Source organism: Ranitomeya variabilis, chromosome 7 (assembly GCF_051348905.1).
Source record: "Ranitomeya variabilis isolate aRanVar5 chromosome 7, aRanVar5.hap1, whole genome shotgun sequence".
NCBI classification, from domain to species: Eukaryota; Metazoa; Chordata; class Amphibia; order Anura; family Dendrobatidae; genus Ranitomeya; species Ranitomeya variabilis.
Genome location: NC_135238.1, coordinates 150,631,615 through 150,656,572, shown reverse-complemented (window position 1 = coordinate 150,656,572; position 24,958 = coordinate 150,631,615). Strand labels below are relative to the sequence as shown.

At 50.2% G+C, this 24,958-nt stretch overlaps 1 protein-coding gene across 3 annotated transcripts in view; it reads left to right on the top strand.

The window, feature by feature from the left end:
• Positions 1-24,646, top strand: part of HYCC2 (hyccin PI4KA lipid kinase complex subunit 2) — a 99,945-nt gene extending 75,299 nt beyond the window's left edge. For 2 of the 3 annotated variants that reach the window (XM_077272039.1, XM_077272041.1), the window contains one exon: positions 23,532-24,646. In XM_077272039.1, coding sequence (XP_077128154.1) covers positions 23,532-24,121 — 590 coding nt within the window. In that variant the 3' untranslated portion in view covers positions 24,122-24,646. The remainder of the gene's footprint in view (positions 1-23,531) is intronic. The other variant, XM_077272040.1, reaches the window with a different exon arrangement.
• Positions 24,647-24,958: the final 312 nt, after the last annotated feature.

The following is a 24,958-nucleotide window of genomic DNA, read 5'->3' as shown; positions in this document are numbered from 1 at the left end:
CCGATTTGGTGGGTGGGGTCACTCTGGGTCCGATTTGGTGGAAGGGGTCACTCTGGGTTTGATTTGGTGGAAGGGGTCACTCTGGGTTCGATTTGGTGGGCGGAGCCACTCTGGGTCCGATTTGGTGGGCGGGGTCACTCTGGGTCCGATTTGGTGGGCGGGGTCACTCTGGGTCCGATTTGGTGAGCCGGGCCCCTCGGGGTCCGATTTGGTGAGCGGGGTAATCTACTATATAATTGTCTAAGGGCACTTCCGTCTTTCTGTCTCACAACACCGCTACGTCATCATCTCATGAGACCGCAATGCACTCTTGGGACCGGAGCGCGCAACAAGCATCGGGTACCGGCCACTCCAGGTGCAACAAGCATCGTGTACCGGCCGCTCTAGGAGGTGCAACAACCATCAGATACCGGCCGCTCCAGGAGGTGAGTATGTAACTTTTTTATTTTAATTCTTTTTTTTTTTTTTAACAGGGATATGCAGTATACTATGTGACTGGACAATATACTACGTGACTGGGCAGTATAACTACGTGGCCCTGCGCTGTATACTGCGTGGCTCTGCGCTGTATACTGCGTGGCTCTGCGCTGTATACTACGCGGCTCTGCGCTGTATACTACGCGGCTCTGCGCTGTATACTGCGCGGCTCTGCGCTTTGTACTGCGCGGCTCTGCGCTATATACTGCGTGGCTCTTCGCTGTATACTGCGTGGCTCTGCGCTGTGTACTGCGCGGCTCTGCGCTTTATACTGCGCGACTCTGCGCTTTGTACTGCGCGGCTCTGCGCTGTGTACTGCGCGGCTCTGCACTGTATACTGCGTGGCTCTGCGCTGTGTACTGCGCGGCTCTGCGCTGTGTACTGCGTGGCTCTGCGCTTTATACTGCGCGACTCTGCGCTTTGTACTGCGCGGCTCTGCGCTGTGTACTGCGCGGCTCTGCGCTGTGTACTGCGCGGCTCTGCGCTGTGTACTGCGTGGCTCTGCGCTGTGTACTGCGCGGCTCTGCGCTGTGTACTGCGCGGCTCTGCGCTTTATACTGCGCGACTCTGCGCTTTGTACTGCGCGGCTCTGCGCTGTGTACTGCGCGGCTCTGCACTGTATACTGCGTGGCTCTGCGCTGTGTACTGCGCGGCTCTGCGCTGTGTACTGCGTGGCTCTGCGCTTTATACTGCGCGACTCTGCGCTTTGTACTGCGCGGCTCTGCGCTGTGTACTGCGCGGCTCTGCGCTGTGTACTGCGCGGCTCTGCGCTGTGTACTGCGCGGCTCTGCGCTGTGTACTGCGCGGCTCTGCGCTTTATACTGCGCGACTCTGCGCTTTGTACTGCGCGGCTCTGCGCTTTATACTGCGTGGCTCTGCGCTGTGTACTGCGCGGCTCTGCGCTGTGTACTGCGCGGCTCTGCGCTGTGTACTGCGCGGCTCTGCGCTGTGTACTGCGCGGCTCTGCACTGTATACTGCGTGGCTGTGCAATATACTACGTGGACATGCATATTCTAGAATACCCGATGAGTTAGAATCGGGCCACAGTCTAATAATCATAAGACTAAGGATAGTGGTTTGGAATTGTGCTGTACTGTCACTTTAAGAGCTGATATTATCTGACAAAACTTGTGACCTGGTGAGCTGATGTAGACTTCATAGGCGTTGGCATAGTAACTGTGTCTGACTGCGCATATCAATGAGCTAATCAGCCAGGTGGCAGTTATTTTTAGAAATTGCCTCAGAAACCAGCCCATTATAAACGTATGGGACAATTTCCCTATTGAAACGCATTGAAAGACTTTTTTCAAACACAAATTGCGCAAAAACTACAAATCCGATCGGCACGAAAAATACTTAGCACACCTCTTGGGGACGCTGGCTTCGAAATGACACCTCACTGGAGTCTGTGAGTTTAGCGGTTCGGGCCGCATTACGTGCGGACTGAATAATAAGAATAAGAAGAAGTTTACCACGGTGGAATAACAGTATAGTGCTTTGTTCCAAAGCACTATAATAACTAGATGGGTATTTCCTGAAGGAACTACAGATAGTGCTTTGGAATGGTGCCCGGGCTGCCCCTGCAAGACTTTCACACTTGGGTGCCCCTCAGGCGCTGGTTTGGTAGTTGTAGCCCCTCAGGGTTGAGGCTTGGTGGGCCGGGTCACTCTGGGTCCGATTTGGTGGGCCGGGTCACTCTGGGTCCGATTTGGTGGGCCGGGTCACTCTGGGTTCGATTTGGTGGGCCGGGTCACTCTGGGTCCCATTTGGTGGGCCGGGTCACTCTGGGTCCCATTTGGTGGGCCGGGTCACTCTGGGTCCCATTTGGTGGGCCGGGTCACTCTGGGTCCCATTTGGTGGGCCGGGTCACTCTGGGTCCCATTTGGTGGGCCGGGTCACTCTGGGTCCCATTTGGTGGCCCGGGTCACTCTGGGTCCCATTTGGTGGCCCGGGTCACTCTTGGTCCGATTTGGTGGCCCGGGTCACTCTGGGCCCGATTTGGTGGCCCGGGTCACTCTGGGCCCGATTTGGTCAACCCGGGTCACTCTGGGCCCAATTTGGTGGCCCGGGTCACTCTGGGCCCGATTTGGTGGCCCGGGTCACTCTGGGGCCGATTTGGTGGCCCGGGTCACTCTGGGTCCGATTTGGTGGCCCGGGTCACTCTGGGTCCCATTTGGTGGCCCGGGTCACTCTTGGTCCGATTTGGTGGCCCGGGTCACTCTGGGCCCGATTTGGTGGCCCGGGTCACTCTGGGCCCGATTTGGTCAACCCGGGTCACTCTGGGCCCGATTTGGTGGCCCGGGTCACTCTGGGCCCGATTTGGTGGCCCGGGTCACTCTGGGTCCGATTTGGTGGCCCGGGTCACTCTGGGTCCGATTTGGTGGCCCGGGTCACTCTGGGTCCGATTTGGTGGCCCGGGTCACTCTGGGGCCGATTTGGTGGCCCGGGTCACTCTGGGGCCGATTTGGTGGCCCGGGTCACTCTGGGGCCGATTTGGTGGCCCGGGTCACTCTGGGGCCGATTTGGTGGCCCGGGTCACTCTGGGGCCGATTTGGTGGCCCGGGTCACTCTGGGGCCGATTTGGTGGCCCGGGTCACTCTTGGGCCGATTTGGTGGCCCGGGTCACTCTGGGGCCGATTTGGTGGCCCGGGTCACTCTGGGTCCGATTTGGTGGCCCGGGTCACTCTGGGTCCGATTTGGCGGGCCGGGTCACTCTGGGTCCGATTTGGCGGGCGGCGCCACTCTGGGTCCGATTTGGCGGGCGGCGCCACTCTGGGTCCGATTTGGCGGGCGGCGCCACTCTGGGTCCGATTTGGCGGCCCGGGTCACTCTGGGTCCGATTTGGTGGGCGGCGCCACTCTGGGTCCGATTTGGCGGGCGGCGCCACTCTGGGTCCGATTTGGCGGGCGGCGCCACTCTGGGTCCGATTTGGCTGGCGGCGCCACTCTGGGTCCGATTTGGCGGGCGGCGCCACTCTGGGTCCGATTTGGTGGGCGGCGCCACTCTGGGTCCGATTTGGCGGGCAGCGCCACTCTGGGTCCGATTTGGCGGCCCGGGTCACTCTGGGTCCGATTTGGCGGCCCGGGTCACTCTGGGTCCGATTTGGCGGCCCGGGTCACTCTGGGTCCGATTTGGCGGGCGGCGCCACTCTGGGTCCGATTTTGCGGGCGGCGCCACTCTGGGTCCGATTTTGCGGGCGGCGCCACTCTGGGTCCGATTTTGCGGGCGGCGCCACTCTGGGTCCGATTTTGCGGGCGGCGCCTCTCTGGGTCCGATTTGGCGGGCGGCGCAACTCTGTGTCCGATTTGGCGGGCGGCGCCACTCTGGGTCCGATTTGGCGGGTGGCGCCACTCTGGGTCCGATTTGGCGGGCGGCGCCACTCTGGGTCCGATTTGGCGGGCGGCGCCACTCTGGGTCCGATTTGGCTGGCGGCGCCACTCTGGGTCCGATTTGGCGGGCGGCGCCACTCTGGGTCCGATTTGGTGGGCGGCGCCACTCTGGGTCCGATTTGGCGGGCGGCGCCACTCTGGGTCCGATTTGGCGGCCCGGGTCACTCTGGGTCCGATTTGGCGGCCCGGGTCACTCTGGGTCCGATTTGGCGGGCGGCGCCACTCTGGGTCCGATTTTGCGGGCAGCGCCACTCTGGGTCCGATTTTGCGGGCGGCGCCACTCTGGGTCCGATTTGGCGGGCGGCGCCTCTCTGGGTCCGATTTGGCGGGCGGCGCAACTGTGTCCGATTTGGCGGGCGGCGCCACTCTTGGTCCGATTTGGCGGGCGGCGCCACTCTGGGTCCGATTTGGCGGGCGGCGCCACTCTGGGTCCGACTTGACGGGCGGCGCCACTCTGGGTCCGATTTGGCGGGCGGGGGCACTCTGGGTCCGATTTGGCAAGCGGGGGCACTCTCGTCCGATTTGGTGGGCTGGGTCCGATTTGGTGAGCGGGGCAATAATGATAAGACTACAGATAGTGCTTTGTAATTGTGCTGTACTGTCACTTTAAGAGCTGATATTATCTGACAAAACTTGTGACCTGGTGGGCTGGTAGAGTTTATAGGCGTTGGCATAGTAACTGGGTCTCACTGCGCATATCAATGAGGTAATCAGCCAGGTGGCAGTTATTTTTAGAAATTGCCTCAGAAATCAGGCCCATTATAAACGTATTGTAAAATTTCCCTATTGAAATGCATTGAGACACTTTTTTCAAACGCAAATTGCGCCAAAACTACAAATCCGATCGACACGAAAAATACTTAGCACACCTCTCAGGAACGCTGGCTTCGAAATGACACCTCACTGGAGTCTGTGAGTTTAGCGGTTCGGGCCGCATTACGTGCGGACTGAATAATAATAATAAGAACTAGATGGGTATTTCCTGAAGGAACTACAGATAGTGCTTTGGAATGGTGCCCGGGCTGCCCCTGCAAGACTTTCACACTTGGGTGCCCCTCAGATGCTGGTTTGGTAGTTGTAGCTCCTTAGGGTTGAGGATTTGGTGGGCGGGGCCACTCTGGGTCCGATTTGGTGGGCTGGGTCACTCTGGGTCCGATTTGGTGGGCCGGGCCACTCTGGGTCCGATTTGGTGGCCCGGGTCACTCTGGGTCCGATTTGGTGGCCCGGGTCACTCTGGGTCCGATTTGGTGGCCCGGGTCACTCTGGGTCCGATTTGGTGGCCCGGGTCACTCTGGGTCCGATTTGGTGGCCCGGGTCACTCTGGGTCCGATTTGGTGGCCCGGGTCACTCTGGGTCCGATTTGGTGGGCCGGGTCACTCTGGGTCCGATTTGGTGGGCCGGGTCACTCTGGGTCTGATTTGGTGGGCCGGGTCACTCTGGGTCCGATTTGGTGGGCCGGGTCACTCTGACTGACAGCAGGATAAGGGAATGGCTGATAACAGAGAATAGACTGACAGCAGGACAAGGGAATGGCTGATAACAGAGAGAATAGACTGACAGCAGGACAGGGGAATGGCTGATAACAGAGAGAAATAGACTGACAGCAGGACGGGGAATGGCTGATAACAGAGAGAAATAGACTGACAGCAGGACGCGGAATGGCTGATAACAGAGAGAAATAGACTGACAGCAGGACAGGGGAATGGCTGATAACAGAAAGAAATAGACTGACAGCAGGACAGGGGAATGGCTGATAACAGAGAGAAATAGACTGACAGCAGTACGGGGAATGGCTGATAACAGAGAGAAAACGATGGGTATTTCCTGAAGGAACTACAGATAGTGCTTTGGAATGGTGCCCGGGTTGCCCCAGCAAGACTTTCACACTTGGGTGCCCCTCAGGCGCTGGTTTGGTAGTTGTAGCCACTCTGGGTCCGATTTGGTGGGCGCTGTATACTGCGCGGCTCTGCGCTGTATGCTGCGCGGCTCTGCGCTGTATGCTGCGCGGCTCTGCGCTGTATGCTGCGCGGCTCCGCGCTGTATGCTGCGCGGCTCCGCGCTTTATACTGTAATAATAATAAGACTACAGATAGTCCTTTTGAATTGTGCTGTGCTGTCACTTTAAGAGCTGATATTATCTGACAAAACGGTGACCTGGTGGAGTTGATAGGCGTTGGCATAGTAACTGTGTCTGACTGCGCATATCAATGAGCTAATCAGCCAGGTGGCATTTGGCAGTTAAGTTATTTTTAGAAATTGCCTCAGAAACCAGCCCATTTTAAACGTATAGCAAAATTTCCCTATTGAAATGCATTGAAACAATGCTTTCCAATGAGGGGGAAACAATTTTCAAATGCAAATTGCGCCAAAACTACAAATCCGATCGACATGAAAATAACTTAGCACACCTCTCGTGGACGCTGGCTTCGAAATGACACCTCACTGGAGTCTGTGCGTTCAGCGGTTCGGGCCGCATTAACTGCGAAAAAAAGCCTAATAAGAAAAATAATAATAACTAGATGGGCATTTCCTGAAGGAAATACATGGTGCTTGAACAGCGCTGCCAGCTTTACAGCAGCACTTTTCACACACGGGACCAGGGGGGCCACTTACTTTTGCACACGGGGCCGGGGGCGCACTTACTTTTGCACACGGGGCCGGGGGCGCACTTACTTTTGCACACGGGGCCGGGGGCGCACTTACTTTTGCACACGGGGCCGGGGGCGCACTTACTTTTGCACACGGGGCCGGGGGCGCACTTACTTTTGCACACGGGGCCGGGGGCGCACTTACTTTTGCACACGGGGCCGGGGGCGCACTTACTTTTGCACACGGGGCCGGGGGCGCACTTACTTTTGCACACGGGGCCGGGGGCGCACTTACTTTTGCACACGGGGCCGGGGGCGCACATACTTTTGCACACGGGGCCGGGGGCGCACTTACTTTTGCACACGGGGCCGGGGGCGCACTTACTTTTGTACACGGGGCCGGGGGCGCACTTACTTTTGCACACGGGGCCGGGGGCGCACTTACTTTTGCACACGGGGCCGGGGGCGCACTTACTTTTGCACACGGGGCCGGGGGCGCACTTACTTTTGCACACGGGGCCGGGGGCGCATTTACTTTTGCACACGGGGCCGGGGGCGCACTTACTTTTGCACACGGGGCCGGGGGCGCACTTACTTTTGCACACGGGGCCGGGGGCGCACTTACTTTTGCACACGGGGCCGGGGGCGCACTTACTTTTGCACACGGAGCCGGGGGCGCACTTACTTTTGCACACGGGGCCGGGGGCGCACTTACTTTTGCACACGGGGCCGGGGGCGCACTTACTTTTGCACACGGGGCCGGCGGCGCACTTACTTTTGCACACGGGGCCGGGGGCGCACTTACTTTTGCACACGGGGCCGGGGGCGCACTTACTTTTGCACACGGGGCCGGGGGCGCACTTACTTTTGCACACGGGGCCGGGGGCGCACTTACTTTTGCACACGGGGCCGGGGGCGCACTTACTTTTGCACACGGGGCCGGGGGCGCACTTACTTTTGCACACGGGGCCGTGTGATAAATGATCATGTCCTAAAATGGACACCGTACATTTGCATAGCTGCCATCTTTGGAAGGTCAAGTTTGGGGTAATGGAAAGTTCGCCATTATTTCCTATGGGAAATTTTTTTTTTTAAATGTGATTTAAATAAAATCTACATATCGGATCGACTATAAAAGTCATAGCACACCTGTCCCCACCGAGGGCTTCGAAACGCCGCCTGAACGGGGTCTCTGCGCCGAGCGGTTCGGGCCGCATTAATTGCGGAAAACGCGGAGAAGAAGAAGAATAATAATAACTAGATGGGCATTTCCTGAAGGAAATACATGGTGCTTGAACAGCACTGCCAGCTGCCAATGAATCTCAGGAGCAAGTCTGGCATGCAGGGCCCTGCCCCTGGGTATCCAATTTGGCCCCTTGGTAGCCACTTTGATGTGCGGGGCCCCTTGTTAGCAACTTTGGCCCCTTGGTAGAAACTTTGATGTGCGGGGCCCCTTGTTAGCAACTTTGGCCCCTTGGTAGCCATTTTGGCATGCAGGAATCCTTGGTAGCCATTTTGGCATTTAGGAATCCTCGGTAGCCACTTTAATCGGAGGCCGGGGACCCTCGGCCTCCGATTTGGAGGCCGGGGACCCTCGGCCTCCGATTTGGAGGCCGGGGACCCTCGGCCTCCGATTTGGAGGCCGGGGACCCTCGGCCTCCGATTTGGTGGCCGGGGACCCTCGGCCTCCGATTTGGAGGCCGGGGACCCTCGGCCTCCGATTTGGAGGCCGGGGACCCTCGGCCTCCGATTTGGTGGCCGGGGACCCTCGGCCTCCGATTTGGAGGCCGGGGACCCTCGGCCTCCGATTTGGAGGCCGGGGACCCTCGGCCTCCGATTTGGAGGCCGGGGACCCTCGGCCTCCGATTTGGTGGCCGGGGACCCTCGGCCTCCGATTTGGTGGCCGGGGACCCTCGGCCTCCGATTTGGAGGCCGGGGACCCTCGGCCTCCGATTTGGAGGCCGGGGACCCTCGGCCTCCGATTTGGAGGCCGGGGACCCTCGGCCTCCGATTTGGAGGCCGGGGACCCTCGGCCTCCGATTTGGTGGCCGGGGACCCTCGGCCTCCGATTTGGTGGCCGGGGACCCTCGGCCTCCGATTTGGTGGCCGGGGACCCTCGGCCTCCGATTTGGTGGCCGGGGACCCTCGGCCTCCGATTTGGTGGCCGGGGACCCTCGGCCTCCGATTTGGAGGCCGGGGACCCTCGGCCTCCGATTTGGAGGCCGGGGACCCTCGGCCTCCGATTTGGAGGCCGGGGACCCTCGGCCTCCGATTTGGTGGCCGGGGACCCTCGGCCTCCGATTTGGAGGCCGGGGACCCTCGGCCTCCGATTTGGAGGCCGGGGACCCTCGGCCTCCGATTTGGAGGCCGGGGACCCTCGGCCTCCGATTTGGAGGCCGGGGACCCTCGGCCTCCGATTTGGAGGCCGGGGACCCTCGGCCTCCGATTTGGAGGCCGGGGACCCTCGGCCTCCGATTTGGAGGCCGGGGACCCTCGGCCTCCGATTTGGAGGCCGGGGACCCTCGGCCTCCGATTTGGTGGCCGGGGACCCTCGGCCTCCGATTTGGAGGCCGGGGACCCTCGGCCTCCGATTTGGAGGCCGGGGACCCTCGGCCTCCGATTTGGAGGCCGGGGACCCTCGGCCTCCGATTTGGAGGCCGGGGACCCTCGGCCTCCGATTTGGAGGCCGGGGACCCTCGGCCTCCGATTTGGAGGCCGGGGACCCTCGGCCTCCGATTTGGTGGCCGGGGACCCTCGGCCTCCGATTTGGTGGCCGGGGACCCTCGGCCTCCGATTTGGTGGCCGGGGACCCTCGGCCTCCGATTTGGAGGCCGGGGACCCTCGGCCTCCGATTTGGTGGCCGGGGACCCTCGGCCTCCGATTTGGAGGCCGGGGACCCTCGGCCTCCGATTTGGAGGCCGGGGACCCTCGGCCTCCGATTTGGTGGCCGCGGACCCTCGGCCTCCGATTTGGTGGCCGGGGACCCTCGGCCTCCGATTTGGAGGCCGGGGACCCTCGGCCTCCGATTTGGAGGCCGGGGACCCTCGGCCTCCGATTTGGAGGCCGGGGACCCTCGGCCTCCGATTTGGAGGCCGGGGACCCTCGGCCTCCGATTTGGTGCCCGGGGACCCTCGGCCTCCGATTTGGTGGCCGGGGACCCTCGGCCTCCGATTCGGTGGCCGGGGACCCTCGGCCTCCGATTCGGTGGCCGGGGACCCTCGGCCTCCGATTCGGTGGCCGGGGACCCTCGGCCTCCGATTCGGTGGCCGGGGACCCTCGGCCTCCGATTTGGAGGCCGGGGACCCTCGGCCTCCGATTTGGAGGCCGGGGACCCTCGGCCTCCGATTTGGAGGCCGGGGACCCTCGGCCTCCGATTTGGTGCCCGGGGACCCTCGGCCTCCGATTTGGAGGCCGGGGACCCTCGGCCTCCGATTTGGAGGCCGGGGACCCTCGGCCTCCGATTTGGAGGCCGGGGACCCTCGGCCTCCGATTTGGTGCCCGGGGACCCTCGGCCTCCGATTTGGAGGCCGGGGACCCTCGGCCTCCGATTTGGTGCCCGGGGACCCTCGGCCTCCGATTCGGTGCCCGGGGACCCTCGGCCTCCGATTCGGTGCCCGGGGACCCTCGGCCTCCGATTTGGTGCCCGGGGACCCTCGGCCTCCGATTCGGTGGGCGGGGCCGGGGGGCACTTACTTTTCACACACGGGGCCGGGGGGGCACTTACTTTTCACACACGGGGCCGGGGGGCACTTACTTTTCACACACGGGGCCGGGGGGCACTTACTTTTCACACACGGGGCCGGGGGGGCACTTACTTTTCACACACGGGGCCGGGGGGGCACTTACTTTTCACACACGGGGCCGGGGGGCACTTACGTTTGACACACGGGGCCGGGGGGGCACTTACTTTTCACACACGGGGCCGGGGGGCACTTACTTTTCACACACGGGGCCGGGGGGCACTTACTTTTCACACACGGGGCCGGGGGGGCACTTACTTTTCACACACGGGGCCGGGGGGGCACTTACTTTTCACACACGGGGCCGGGGGGGCACTTACTTTTCACACACGGGGCTGGGGGGGCACTTACTTTTCACACACGGGGCCGGGGGGCACTTACTTTTCACACACGGGGCCGGGGGGGCACTTACTTTTCACACACGGGGCCGGGGGGCACTTACTTTTCACACACGGGGCCGGGGGGGCACTTACTTTTTACACACGGGGCCGGGGGGGCACTTACTTTTCACACACGGGGCCGGGGGGGCACTTATTTTTTAAACACGGGGCCGGGGGGCACTTACTTTTCACACACGGGACGAGAGGGTGTCATAGTCACTTTATTCTGATGTTTGACTTTGATAAATGATCATGTCCTAAAATGGACACCGTACATTTGCATAGCTGCCATCTTTGGAAGGTCAAGTTCGGGGTAATGGAAAGTTCGCCATTATTTCCTATGGGAAATTTTTTTTTTTAAATGCGATTTAAATAAAATCTACATATCGGATCGACTATAAAAGTCATAGCACACCTGTCCCCACCGAGGCCTTCGAAACGCCGCCTGAACGGTGTCTCTGCGCCGAGCGGTTCGGGCCGCATTAATTGCGGAAAACGCGGAGAAGAAGAAGAATAAAATATAAGAAATCGGATTACAATATGTTGCTTGAACCTAGGAGGTTCAAGCACCATAATAATAATAACTAGATGGGCATTTCCTGAAGGAAATACATGGTGCTTGAACAGCGCTGCCAGCTGCCAATGAACCTCAGGAGCAAGTCTGGCATGCAGGGCCCTGCCCCTGGGTATCCAATTTGGCCCCTTGGTAGCCACTTTGATGTGCGGGGCCCCTTGTTAGCAACTTTGGCCCCTTGGTAGCCATTTTGGCATGCAGGAATCCTTGGTAGCCACTTTGGATCACACAGTCTCTCGGTAGCCACTTTGGCCACATCCTCTTATATACAGACATCACTCCTATATACAGATACCACTCCTATATACAGACACAACTCCTACATACAGACATCCTTCTATATACAGACACCACTACCATATACAGAGATCCCTCTATATACAGATACCACTCCTATATACAGACATCCCTCTATATACAGACACCACTACAATATACAGACATCCTTCTTTATACTGACACCACTCCTATATACAGACATCCCCCTATATACAGACACCACTCCTATATACAGACATCTCTCCTATATACAGACATCCCTCTATATACAGACACCACTTCTATATAAAGACATCCCTCTATATACAGACACCACTCTTATATACAGACATCCCCCTATATACAGACACCACTTCTATATAAAGACATCCCTCTATATACAGACACCACTCCTATATACAGACACCACTCGTATATGCAGGCACCTCTCCTATATACAGACATCCCTCTATATACAGACACCACTACTATATACAGACATCCCTCTATATACAGACATCTCTCCTATATACAGACATCCCTATATATACAGACACCACTCCTATATACAGACATCCCTCTATATACAGACACCACTCTTATATACAGACATCCCTCTATATACAGACACCACTCCTATATACAGACATCCCTCTGTATACAGACACCACTCCTATATACAGACATCCCTCTATATACAGACACCACTCCTATATACAGACATCCCTCTATATACAGACACCACTCCTATATACAGACATCCCCCTATATACAGACACCACTCCTATATACAGACATCCCTCTATATACAGACATCACTCCTATATACAGACATCCCTCTATATACAGACATGTCTCCTATATACAGACATGCCTCTTATATACAGACATCCCTCTATATACAGACACCACTCCTATATACAGACATCCCTCTATATACAGACATCTCTCCTATATACAGACATCCCTTTATATACAGACACCACTCCTATATACAGACATCCCCCTATATACAGACACCACTCCTATATACAGACATCCCTCTATATACAGACACCACTCCTATATACAGACATCCCTCTATATACAGACATCTCTCCTATATACAGACATCCCTCTATATACAGACACCACTCCTATATACAGACATCCCTCTATATACAGACATCTCCTATATACAGACATCCCTCTATATACAGACACCACTCCTATATACAGACATCCCCCTATATACAGACACCACTCCTATATACAGACATCCCTCTATATACAGACACCACTCCTATATACAGACATCCCCCTATATACAGACACCACTCCTATATACAGACATCCCTCTATATACAGACACCACTCCTATATACAGACATCCTTCTACATACAGACATCTCTCCTATATACAGACATCCCCCTATATACAGACACCACTCCTATATACAGACATCCCTCTATATACAGACACCAATCCTATATACAGACATCCCTCTATATACAGACATCTCTCCTATATACAGACATCCCCCTATATACAGACACCACTCCTATATACAGACATCCCTCTATATACAGACACCACTCCTATATACAGACATCCCTCTATATACAGACACCACTCCTATATACAGACATCCCTCTATATACAGACAACACTCTTATATACAGACATCCCTCTATATACAGACACCACTCCTATATACAGACATCCCTCTATATACAGACACCACTCCTATATCCAGACATCCCCCTATATACAGACACCACTCCTATATACAGACATCCCCCTATATACAGACACCACTCCTATATACAGACATCCCTCTGTATACAGACACCACTCCTATATACAGACATCCCTCTATATACAGACACCACTCCTATATACAGACATCCCTCTATATACAGACACCACTCCTATATACAGACATCCCTTTATATACAGACATATCTCCTATATTCAGACATCCCCCTATATATAGACACCACTCCTATATACAGACATCCCTCTGTATACAGACACAACTCCTATATACAGACATCCCTCTATATACAGACACCACTCCTATATACAGACATCCCTCTATATACAGACACCACTCCTATATACAGACATCCCTCTATATACAGACACCACTCCTATATACAGACATCCCCCTATATACAGACACCACTCCTATATACAGACATCCCTCTGTATACAGACACCACTCCCATATACAGACATCCCTCTATATACAGACACCACTCCTATATACAGACATCCCTCTATATACAGACACCACTCCTATATACAGACATCCCTCTATATACAGACACCACTCTTATATACAGACATCCCTGTATATACAGACATCTCTCCTACATAGAGACATCCCTCTATATACAGACACCACTCCTATATACAGACATCCCCCTATATACAGACACCACTCCTATATAGAGACATCCCCCTATATACAGACACCACTCCTATATACAGACATCCCTCTGTATACAGTCACCACTCCTATATACAGACATCCCTCTATATACAGACACCACTCCTATATACAGATATCCCCCTATGTACAGACACCACTCCTATATACAGACATCCCCCTATATACAGACACCACTCCTATATACAGACATCCCTCTATATACAAACACCACTCCTATATACAGACATCCCTCTGTATACATACACCACTCCTATATACTGACATCCCTCTATATACAGACACCACTCCTATATACAGACATCCCTCTATATACAGACACCACTCCTATATACAGACATCCCTGTATATACAGACATCTCTCCTATATAGAGACATCCCTCTATATACAGACACCACTCCTATATACAGACATCCCCCTATATACAGACACCACTCTTATATACAGACATCCCTCTATATACAGACACCACACCTATATACAGACATCCCTCTATATACAGACACCACTCCTATATACAGACATCCCTCTATATACAGACACCACTCCTATATACAGACATCCCTCTATATACAGACATCTCTCCTATATACAGACATCCCTCTATATACAGACACCACTCCTATATACAGACATCCCTCTATATACAGACATCTCTCCTATATACAGACATCCCTCTATATATAGACACCACTCCTATATACAGACATCCCTCTATATACAGACACCACTCCTATATACAGACATCCCTCTATATACAGACATCTCTCCTATATACAGACATCCCTCTATATACAGACACCACTCCTATATACAGACATCCCTCTATATACAGACACCACTCCTATATACAGATATCCCCTATATACAGACACCACTCCTATATACAGACATCCCTCTATATACAGACACCACTCCTATATACAGACATCCCTCTGTATACATACACCACTCCTATATACAGGCATCCCTCTATATACAGACACCACTCCTATATACAGACATCCCTCTATATACAGACACCACTCCTATATACAGACATCCTTGTATATACAGACATCTCTCCTATATACAGACATCCCTCTATATACAGACACCACTCCTATATACAGACATCCCCCTATATACAGACACCACTCCTATATACAGACATCCCCCTATATACAGACACCACTCCTATATACAGACATCCCCCTATATACAGACACCACTCCTATATACAGACATCCCTCTGTATACAGACACCACTCCTATATACAGACATCCCTCTATATACAGACACCACTCCTATATACAGACATCCCTCTATATACAGACACCACTCCTATATACAGACATCCCCCTATATACAGACACCACTCTTATATACAGACATCCCTCTATATACAGACACCACTCCTATATACAGACATCCCTCTGTATACAGACACCACTACTATATACAGACATCCCTCTATATACAGACACCACTCCTATATACAGACATCCCTCTATGTACAGAAACCACTCCTATATACAGACATCCCTCTATATACAGACATCTCTCCTATATACAGACATCCCTCTATATACAGACACCACTCCTATATACAGACATCCCTCTATATACAGACATCTCTCCTTTATACAGATATCCCTCTATATACAGACACCACTCCTATATACAGACATCCCCCTATATACAGACACCACTCTTATATACAGACATCCCTCTATATACAGACACCACTCCTATATACAGACATCCCACTATATACAGACACCACTCATATACAGACATCCCTCTATATACAGACACCACTCTTATATACAGACATCCCTCTATATACAGACACCACTCCTATATACAGACATCCCCCTATATACAGACATCACTCCTATATACAGACATCCCTCTATATACAGACACCACTCCTATATACAGACATCCCTCTATATACAGACACCACTCCTATATACAGACATCCCTCTATATACAGACACCACTCCTATATACAGACATCCCCCTATATACAGACACCACTCCTATATACAGACATCCCTCTAAATACAGACACCACTCCTATATACAGACATCCCCCTATATACAGACTCCTATATACAGGTCATAGTTGTGGGTCACTTACTTTTCACACACGGGGCCGGGGGGCACTTACTTTTCACACACGGGGTCGGGGGGCACTTACTTTTCACACACGGGGCCGGAGGGCACTTACTTTTCACACACGGGGCCGTGGGGCACTTACTTTTCACACACGGGGCCGGGGGGGCACTTACTTTTCACACACGGGGCCGGGGGGTCACTTACTTTTCACACACGGGGCCGGGGGGCACTTACTTTTCACACACGGGGCCGGGGGGCACTTACTTTTCACACACGGGGCCGGGGGGGCACTTACTTTTCACACACGGGGCCGGGGGGGCACATACTTTTCACACATGAGGCCGGGGGGGCACTTACTTTTCACACACGGGACCGGGGGGGCACTTACTTTTCACACACGGGGCCGGGGGCGCACTTACTTTTCACACACGGGGCCGGGGGGGCACTTACTTTTCACACACGGGACGAGAGGGTGTCATATTCACTTTATTCTGATGTTTGACTGTGATAAATGATCATGTCCTAAAATGGACACCGTACATTTGCATAGCTGCCATCTTTGGAAGGTCAAGTTGGGGGTAATGGAAAGTTCGCCATTATTTCCTATGGGAAATTTTTTTTTTTTAATGCGATTTAAATAAAATCTACATATCGGATCGACTATAAAAGTCATAGCACACCTGTCCCCACCGAGGCCTTCGAAACGCCGCCTGAACGGGGTCTCTGCGCCGAGCGGTTCGGGCCGCATTAATTGCGGAAAACGCGGAGAAGAAGAAGAATAAAATATAAGAAATCGGATTACAATATGTTGCTTGAACCTAGGAGGTTCAAGCACCATAATAAAATATAAGAAATCGGATTACAATATGTTGCTTGAACCTAGGAGGTTCAAGCACCATAATAAGAAGTTTACCACGGTGGAATAACAGTATAGTGCTTTGTTCCAAAGCACTATAAAAAAAGAGCAGAATCGAGTCTTTGGGACCAGTGCACATCGGCCAAAAAAAACTACGATTATCAATATGTACTGTTGTATAATCTGTTGGGTGACTATTCTGGTCTCTTCAGTAGCATGAAGATCCAGTATGGTTGCACCTTTTTTAGGCGTTCAGAGATTTGTAAGTGTGGACTTGAATAGCTAAACAGCTCTCTCCATCTAGCAGTGGGTGACACCTCAGCATCCTCTTCCAGTTTTCCAAATACGCAAGCTTCCCCACATAGCTTGATTGGTCATTTGGACATAAAATGGCCTTAAACATTTCACCTGAGGTTTTTTTTTATTTTTTGTTAGGGAGCATACAGGGGTATCTGTTCCCCCAATAAGGAAATAGTTTTAATGTATATCATGAATGTATGGCATTAACATACTGTGGATCTCCAAGTGATTGTGTAACGTCAGTCAGCTGTATTAGTGAGTTATTAATGGAAGATTACCTATTTATGAGGAGTCATTATCTTTTACATTGTGCCGTACATAGCCCATTGTTAGCAAGCTTCTCTATAAACATAATGGATATTCTTTTAAAGGGAACCTGTCGGCAGGATTTTTCTCAGTAAACTACAGACAGTGTCAGGTTGACACCGTTATACTGATTACAATGATACTTTGGTTGATGAAATCCGTCTTGTGGTTGTTGTTTAATCTTTTTCAGTTTTCCGTTAATGAGATTCTGGGGCGCGGCTGTGGGGGTTTTCATGTGGTGCTCTGATTAAATATGCATCTGTATGGCCTATGACAAGTCACTGATCCTTGACTAACCTGCCCCTATTTTATATACTGCATACAATATTGTGTGTGTGGGGAAACATTCATCAAAATAGCGCTGACGGCAGTGCCTGCGCTGTAGCATGATACAATGGTCAATATGCATATATTAATTTATGATTTTGTCATATAGTATTGTGGAGAGAAAAAAAAATTAACTCCTTCATAATGGCGCCGCTGGTGGCGCCTGCACAGATTCATCTATCAGCAAGAGATGCCGCTGGCGCCATTTTGATGGATCCAATTTTTTTTTTCCTCCAGCAAAATGGCGCCGGTGGCAGTGCTTGCACATTACCATCTTTCAGAACACTATAGATGCTACTGCGCTGATGCTATTTTGATAAATGTTAATTTTTTTCCCCACACACAATATTATATGCAGTATGTAAAATAGGGGGCAGGTCAGTGAGGGATCAGTGACTTGTCAGAAGCCATAATGATGAATATGTAGTCAGAGCACCACATACAGCCCCGTGCTCACAGGCCGCCCCGGAGCACAAGCATATCATTAACTCAAAACTGAAGATAAAGATTACACAACAACCACAAGACGGATTCCATCACCAGGTATCATTTTAATCAGTATAACTGTACCGATCTGAGTCTGACACTGCCTGTAGGTTACTGGGCACAATCCTGCTGACAGGTTCCCTTTAAATTCCCTTTAGAATCTACTTCCCTGCACCCAGAATAATCACCCTAAATATTTCATGCTCGATGGACATGAATGATCCTTCTCAGTGATTCTCAGATTGTGTCTCCTATCTATAATGGGTTGGATGGAGGCCATGATGGCATTTCAGCTAGAGCTGCGTCAGTATGAATGGAGCAGCTCCTTACAGAAAAGAGCCTTGATCACATTAGCTGTGTTCTTGCACATCCAGGATCAGACATTTTAAAGTTGTCTAAGTTTGAGAAGCACTGCTGCATGTGTGATATCTTCCGTTACCTGCACGGATCTGCATGACGTCGGCCCTAACCTTACTGGCAATGCGCTCATTTTTGTGTGTGCCTAAAAACTGAATGCTTCCATCGAATGTGCAATCTCCTAGAGACATGGTGGCCCTGACAGGGCTTCAGGTAGGTGAGGGTGATTTATAACCGTGCATCATGGACAATATGTTGTGTGGTATCTTGTATGTGCCTTGTACTTTGAGTTCTTAGTAAACATCTACCACTCCGGTTGCATAGTCAGTCAGTCAGTCAGTCAGTCAGTCAGTCATTCATTCATTCATTCATTCATTTGTTCATTCATTACAAAGTTTTCAAAGCATTCATTAGAATTATCAGTTTTCATTATCTTTTTTTACATTAATTTTGTTTTGCTTCTGATCATATAGAAATATATTTGCTATTTAATGACCTTTCTGATTTTACTTTTTTGCAATAAAATTGTAGGTTTATTGGTCTGTTTTTTTTTTTTTTTGCATAAAAAGAGCAAACAAAGCTGATAAGCCCCCTTTAATAGGAGTCATTAAGAAAGTCTGGTATCTAATACCTGCCAGTAGTGCATACCAGCCGGGCATATATCTGAACACTTGTCATCAGGCCCACTTGCCTCCTGTTGCAGATCTGAGTGGAGCTCAGTTACACCTTAAAGGGAATCTGTCAGCAGGATTTCACTCCCCCTCACTATTTATATGCACATGTAGCTCTTTCAAAGACAAGCTCACCAATACCATTACATTGTCAGTCCATTCCTCCAGTACTGAGGAATCAGTATTTGAATTGATATGCAAATGTGGCTAAAGGACTAGTTGTAGATATGGAGCCTCTGTCACTCCAGCTCTATTCCTTGCATATCACCCCCGCCTCCTGCTTGACTGACCACTTCTATGCTATGTGACTTCAGGCAAAAGAGCCCTTTAGTAACATAGGAGGAGGCAGCGGCAGTGCTGAGCAGATAATAGAGCTGGAGTGACACAAGGAGTCAGATCCATAAGCCCTTCAGCCTCATTTGTGTATCAATTCAGTCACTGATTTCTCAGTAATGAAGGATCAGACTGACAATGTAAAGGTATTGCAGATCTTGTGCACATAGTTTGGGGGATGAAATCCTGCTGACAGATTCCTTTTTAAAGGTAGATATACAACCTTGTAAACAAATAGATCACAGCAATGATCATCACAGGAATTGCAATAAAGGACATAATAGCCAGCTAGAAAATGCTATAAGGCGACAGAACACTCCGAATATACTTGAAAACTGAAAGAGATGGAGTCAAAAAGTCTGTCTATAGTAAATCTAAAAATCTTTATTACTACATAATACAACAACATTTTAGAACATATTTTTCACCCAGAATTAGTTGGTAATACAAAGCATCAGGTAGATAGTAAAGGACTCCGGCAAAGCGAGTCTAGGAGTCAACACGTAACACTATAGTAAGGATCGGGGGAATCCTGTTCCTGCAAAAGTATACCCAGGTAAAATAAATGTGTTGATACACCTTTGAAAAGCACAATACATGGTTCAGGAGTAGCTCTTACTTATGTGGATCCCAGTGTGACTCCAGACTCCCAGCCACAACGCACGTTTCATGTGTGCTTCCTCAGCGTGGTGGGGGGGCGCATCAAGGAAGCCCACGGCCCCCCGAGGAAGCCCACGTGAAACTGCCTTGGTAGGACCAGTTCTTTATTTATGCATTTCCAAAAGCAATAAAAGAGGAAAAGCACAACCTTGAGCTATAAGGAAGAAAAGCTCCAAGGTAATTGCAGTAAAGATAAAGATGAGACTGGATGTGGCCCTGCTCTATTAGTCTACTGCTGTCGCCATCTTTATGGCAATTATTGGCAGTGGAATGGTATATACAGTAATGTGGGTATAAGAGGTTCTCTGGAGTTATTTCATGGAGGAAAGGGCACTCTATTTCATGGCAAAATTTAATCAATTGAGAATTGTAGTATTGAGGTTGCAACTTAATTTCTTAAATGGTTTTAAGATTGGTTATGATTTTTTTCTTGCTCCCATAGGGCACAATAAAGTTGTCTTGTGACAGCGATCTTACTACAATTCAATAATGACTTTATGTCCACATGAAGGTCCAGAGAAAAGTAGCCATTACAGAAAATCTATATTTATCCTCCCAACGTGGTCCCTTAAACTGCCAGCATTTTCTGGCCATGTTTTATGGGTTTCATCAGTTGCCTTTCAGTAGTTTCCCTCTATAGTGTAAGAGTAGACAGCAGTGCTACCATTGGCATCCCAGTTTAATTTGTAGACATTACAGCATAATGTAGCTTGCTAACCCTAACATCATGACCTATATTAATTTGCCTGGAGGTCTCTGAAGAATCCCAAAATTATTCATTCTGCAGTGATGAAAAACTCACTTTATGGTCAATTTTACTTAAAGGGAACCCGATTCACTTGATTCAAAGCACGGCAGTACAAAACTGAGCTCAGTTGCACAAATGTAGCCAGGAATGCTTTTGTCTGAGACTCTTCAGCGTAAACATAGGCCCCAATTTATTACAACCAGCATTTTGCATGCTAGCCTTTAAAGGGAACCTGTCAGCAGGATTGTGCACAGTAACCTACACACAGTGTCAGGTCGGCGCCGTTATACTGATTAAAATGATACCTTGGTTGATGAAATCCGTCTTGTGGTTGTTGTTATTTATTTTCAGTTTTGAGTTAATGATATGCTCGAGCTCCGGGGCGGCCTGTGAGGTGGGCTCTGGGGGGTCTTCATATGGTTCTCTGATTAGCTATTCATAATGAAGACTGCTGACAGGTCACTGATCCCTCAATGATTTGCTTCCTAGTTAACATAATGACCATTATACATATTGATACAGCTATCGGTGTGTGTATAGAGATCCGATAGCTGCTACTGCGCAGGCGCCATTTTCAAGTGGATCTTTTTTATATCTGGAAAACCTCAACCACATTAATTATAAACACGTTACACATGCGATTATGCTGCAGCGCGGATGCCACGGCTCACACCTGTAAACAGAAGGGTTTGGGTTTTTTTCAGTTTGTACATATAATGTTCATAATGTAAGCTAGGGGAAGGTCAGCGAGGGATCAGTAACCCATCATAAGCCATACAGATGAATATCTAATCAGAGCACCACATGAAGACCCCCACAGGCCGCCCCGGAGCACGAGCATATCATTAACACACATCTGAAAATAATGAGTAAAATACAACCACAAGACAGATTTCATCACTTCAGGTATCATTGTAATCAGTATAATGGCGCCGACTCGACACTGTAGGTTACTGTGTACAGTCCTGCTAACGGCTTCCCTTTATTGAATGGGGCCATTGGAGTAAGAGATGCCTAATTTATTAGGAGGCTCACACCAATTAATAAATTAGGCCCATCTTACAAGTGTTGTGTACCTTTGGCAGAAATGTACTCCAGTCGGGGACCGGAATACATTTCTTGAGTAAATTATGCTGCTAAAGTGGTGTAAATGTTCATCAATTTGGCGGGTAGATGTAGCCACTTTCCTTCCCACCCATGCTCTGCCCAGATTGGAATCGCTGACCGGTGATTGTTGTGTAGTTGCCAAAAGTCACAATAATAAAAAGAAGTCTGGCGTGAATACCTTAATGAATGGGGCACATATTTTGGAGTCTCCTTTCATGGGTTCTTGCTGCACCTCTCTACTTGATTGACAGCTCTGTCCCGTCTGTGTGTGTGTGTATATAGGGAGAGACCTGTCAATCAACTGGAGCAACATGGGCTCTTCAAGCTTTGCTTACCCTGAAACACTGGAGCATTTCAGACCAAAATACACCTGGTTGCAGTGGTGCAGCTGGGCTGTGATTCCTGCTGCCTGTGGTTTGGACAGCATTAGTCAAGTGTCCGGTTCCCTTTGCAATCAAAGCGGTGTCTGATTTTAAGTGATGTAATTTCTGCCTGATTTGTTGACTATTTGTGGTCAGAATACAGCAAAGTCCACAACCAATCTGCCATCTGTTTACTAGGAGATAACCCTAGTTCTACAGTCCGCTCTTCACTTGAAGGTACGTTTTTTGTACCACCACATGGCAGATTAAATAATACCGACATTTTAAGTCTACTTTCACACATCAGGTTTTCGCCGTCAGGCTCAATCCGGCTAATTTTCAAAAAAGCGGATCCGGCGCTTCCGGCTATTTGCTAGAATGGGAGCTGGATGGTGCCGAATCCGGAAAATGACGGGTTCTGGCTCCGGATTCCGTTTTTTTAAACTGAGCATGCTCCAAATTTTTTTTTTTTTTAATCCAATTATCTGGACATGCAAGTGGGATCCATTGAAAACGGATCCGTCGCATCAGTTTTTCACAATCTGTGCCGGATCCGTTTTTACCAACATTCGCCGGATTGTGCCTGATGCAAAAAACCTGATGTGTAAAAGTAGTGTAATCCATTGATTTGCTGGGATAGAGCTGAATACAAATGTTCTCTCGGCTTTTAGTACCCAAGTATACCCTTTTATGTACAGGGATGAGAAATTGGAACAAGTCACAGCATAGTTTACAGGGGTATCTGACTTTTCAAGAAATGTAATAATTTGCTTTTATTGAGAGAAACTTACTTTGTATGGGTTGGACTGTCATTCTGTTTTTAGACTTCAAGTGACTTTGGTTTTTACTTTTTTTTTTTTATAAAACCCAATCAAAGTTAAATGCATTTCAGAAAAAATGCCCCCAAGGTTTCCAATGCCCTTAATGTACTGATTGTAATAATTTGAATGCAGTATTTATTAACCGGGTGAGAATAGATCCAGTGCATATATAAAATCTTATACAACAGAGAGACATTTTTTTGACATTTGCATTGGTTTGCGTTTTAATTACCTATATTTTGTGTTTTAGGACCTGATGGCACAGTGGCTGGAGAAGACTCCATTAATTTTAATGATGCAGATGAGGGGTTTTCATCTGGAGCCTCTGTTAGTAGCCAACCTGTTGGCATCAAACAGCCAACATGTCCATCCCAGAGAAGCGGTTCAAGGAAAGGAGGAAGTGTGCGATCCGCTAAAGAAAAAGATATGCCTAGTCCCTCAAAAGCTCCCGAAAGTCGCGATTCCACACCAAGGAAACAACCGTGTCCTGCACCTGCAGATTCCTCACTTGAGGCTATAGAGCTGTCGCCTATGAAGAAGCACCTGAGCCTCCCAGCAGGCCACGTGGTGGCAAAAGCAAATAGCTTAAGTCTCATCCGAACCTCCAGCACCTCGTCAAGTAAATCCTTTGACTATGTAAATGGCAGTCAAGCTGGTGGAAGCGGAGGAATAGATGGCGTCAATAATCTTTCTGCTTGCAACACCAACCGGTTTTCCACTATAAGCTTACAAGAGGACCGATTAGGAGGAGATGGCAAAGACCTTCTGTCTGCCGGTGCCCCTTTGACCAAACAGTCTAGATCCCCCAGTTTCAATATGCAGTTGATCTCCCAGGTGTAGGGTGTCCCCTCCTCTGTTCCTGTGCTTATTTGCACCGATTAAAAAACAGAGGTAAAGCATTTCCAATTATTTTTTTCCCTTCAGTTTGTTTAATTCTGTAAATTATGGCAAGAGCAATACAAATTTCTGTTCCCCGTTGCCTACCCCAAAAATCTGTCCTGTCCATACAGGCGCTTTTCTTGGCAACATTTTTTATTTGGGTGTTGTGCAATTAAGAAGCCGTCGGTTCCATTTCATCACTGTGAGTCGTTTCTCTAAGAAGAATGAAGTTCTGGGAGTGTTCTTATAACATAGGATGCAATGACTTTTCCTGTAAAGAAAAAAATTTGAAATTTGAAAGGTCACTCGGTTCATGTGTTAGTGTGATTAATGTTACACCCTTTCTTTTGCGTACCTTTGGACAATTTGTGGAAGTTTTCCCAAAACTCATCAACCATAAAATGCAGACTTAATTTACATATATTTTTATTTTTTATTTTTTTGTCCACATTTTGGTTACAAATATGGTCAGAGTTTCCATAACCCAACATATTTGTCTTCCCTTCTTCCCACATATGTGGGCTTCATGTCATCCAGGGACGTAAACCTGGAGAAAGAAAATCTTCAAGGATAATCTGGTGTGTATTTAGGATAATCATGTTCTGTACTTGCTCATGTTTGCAGTTGGATGTCAAGTTCAATGTCGGGTAAATGAAGGACTCTATAGGCTGCCTTTCTTTGGCCAAAGAGCCTTCTCAGCTGCTCCCCATTGTTCCCTCTCCCCTGTTACTATTACGATCTGAGATCCTTGCACAGTCGTTTATCAGTCCAGTTGGCCACTTTGGGAACTTTTCCATG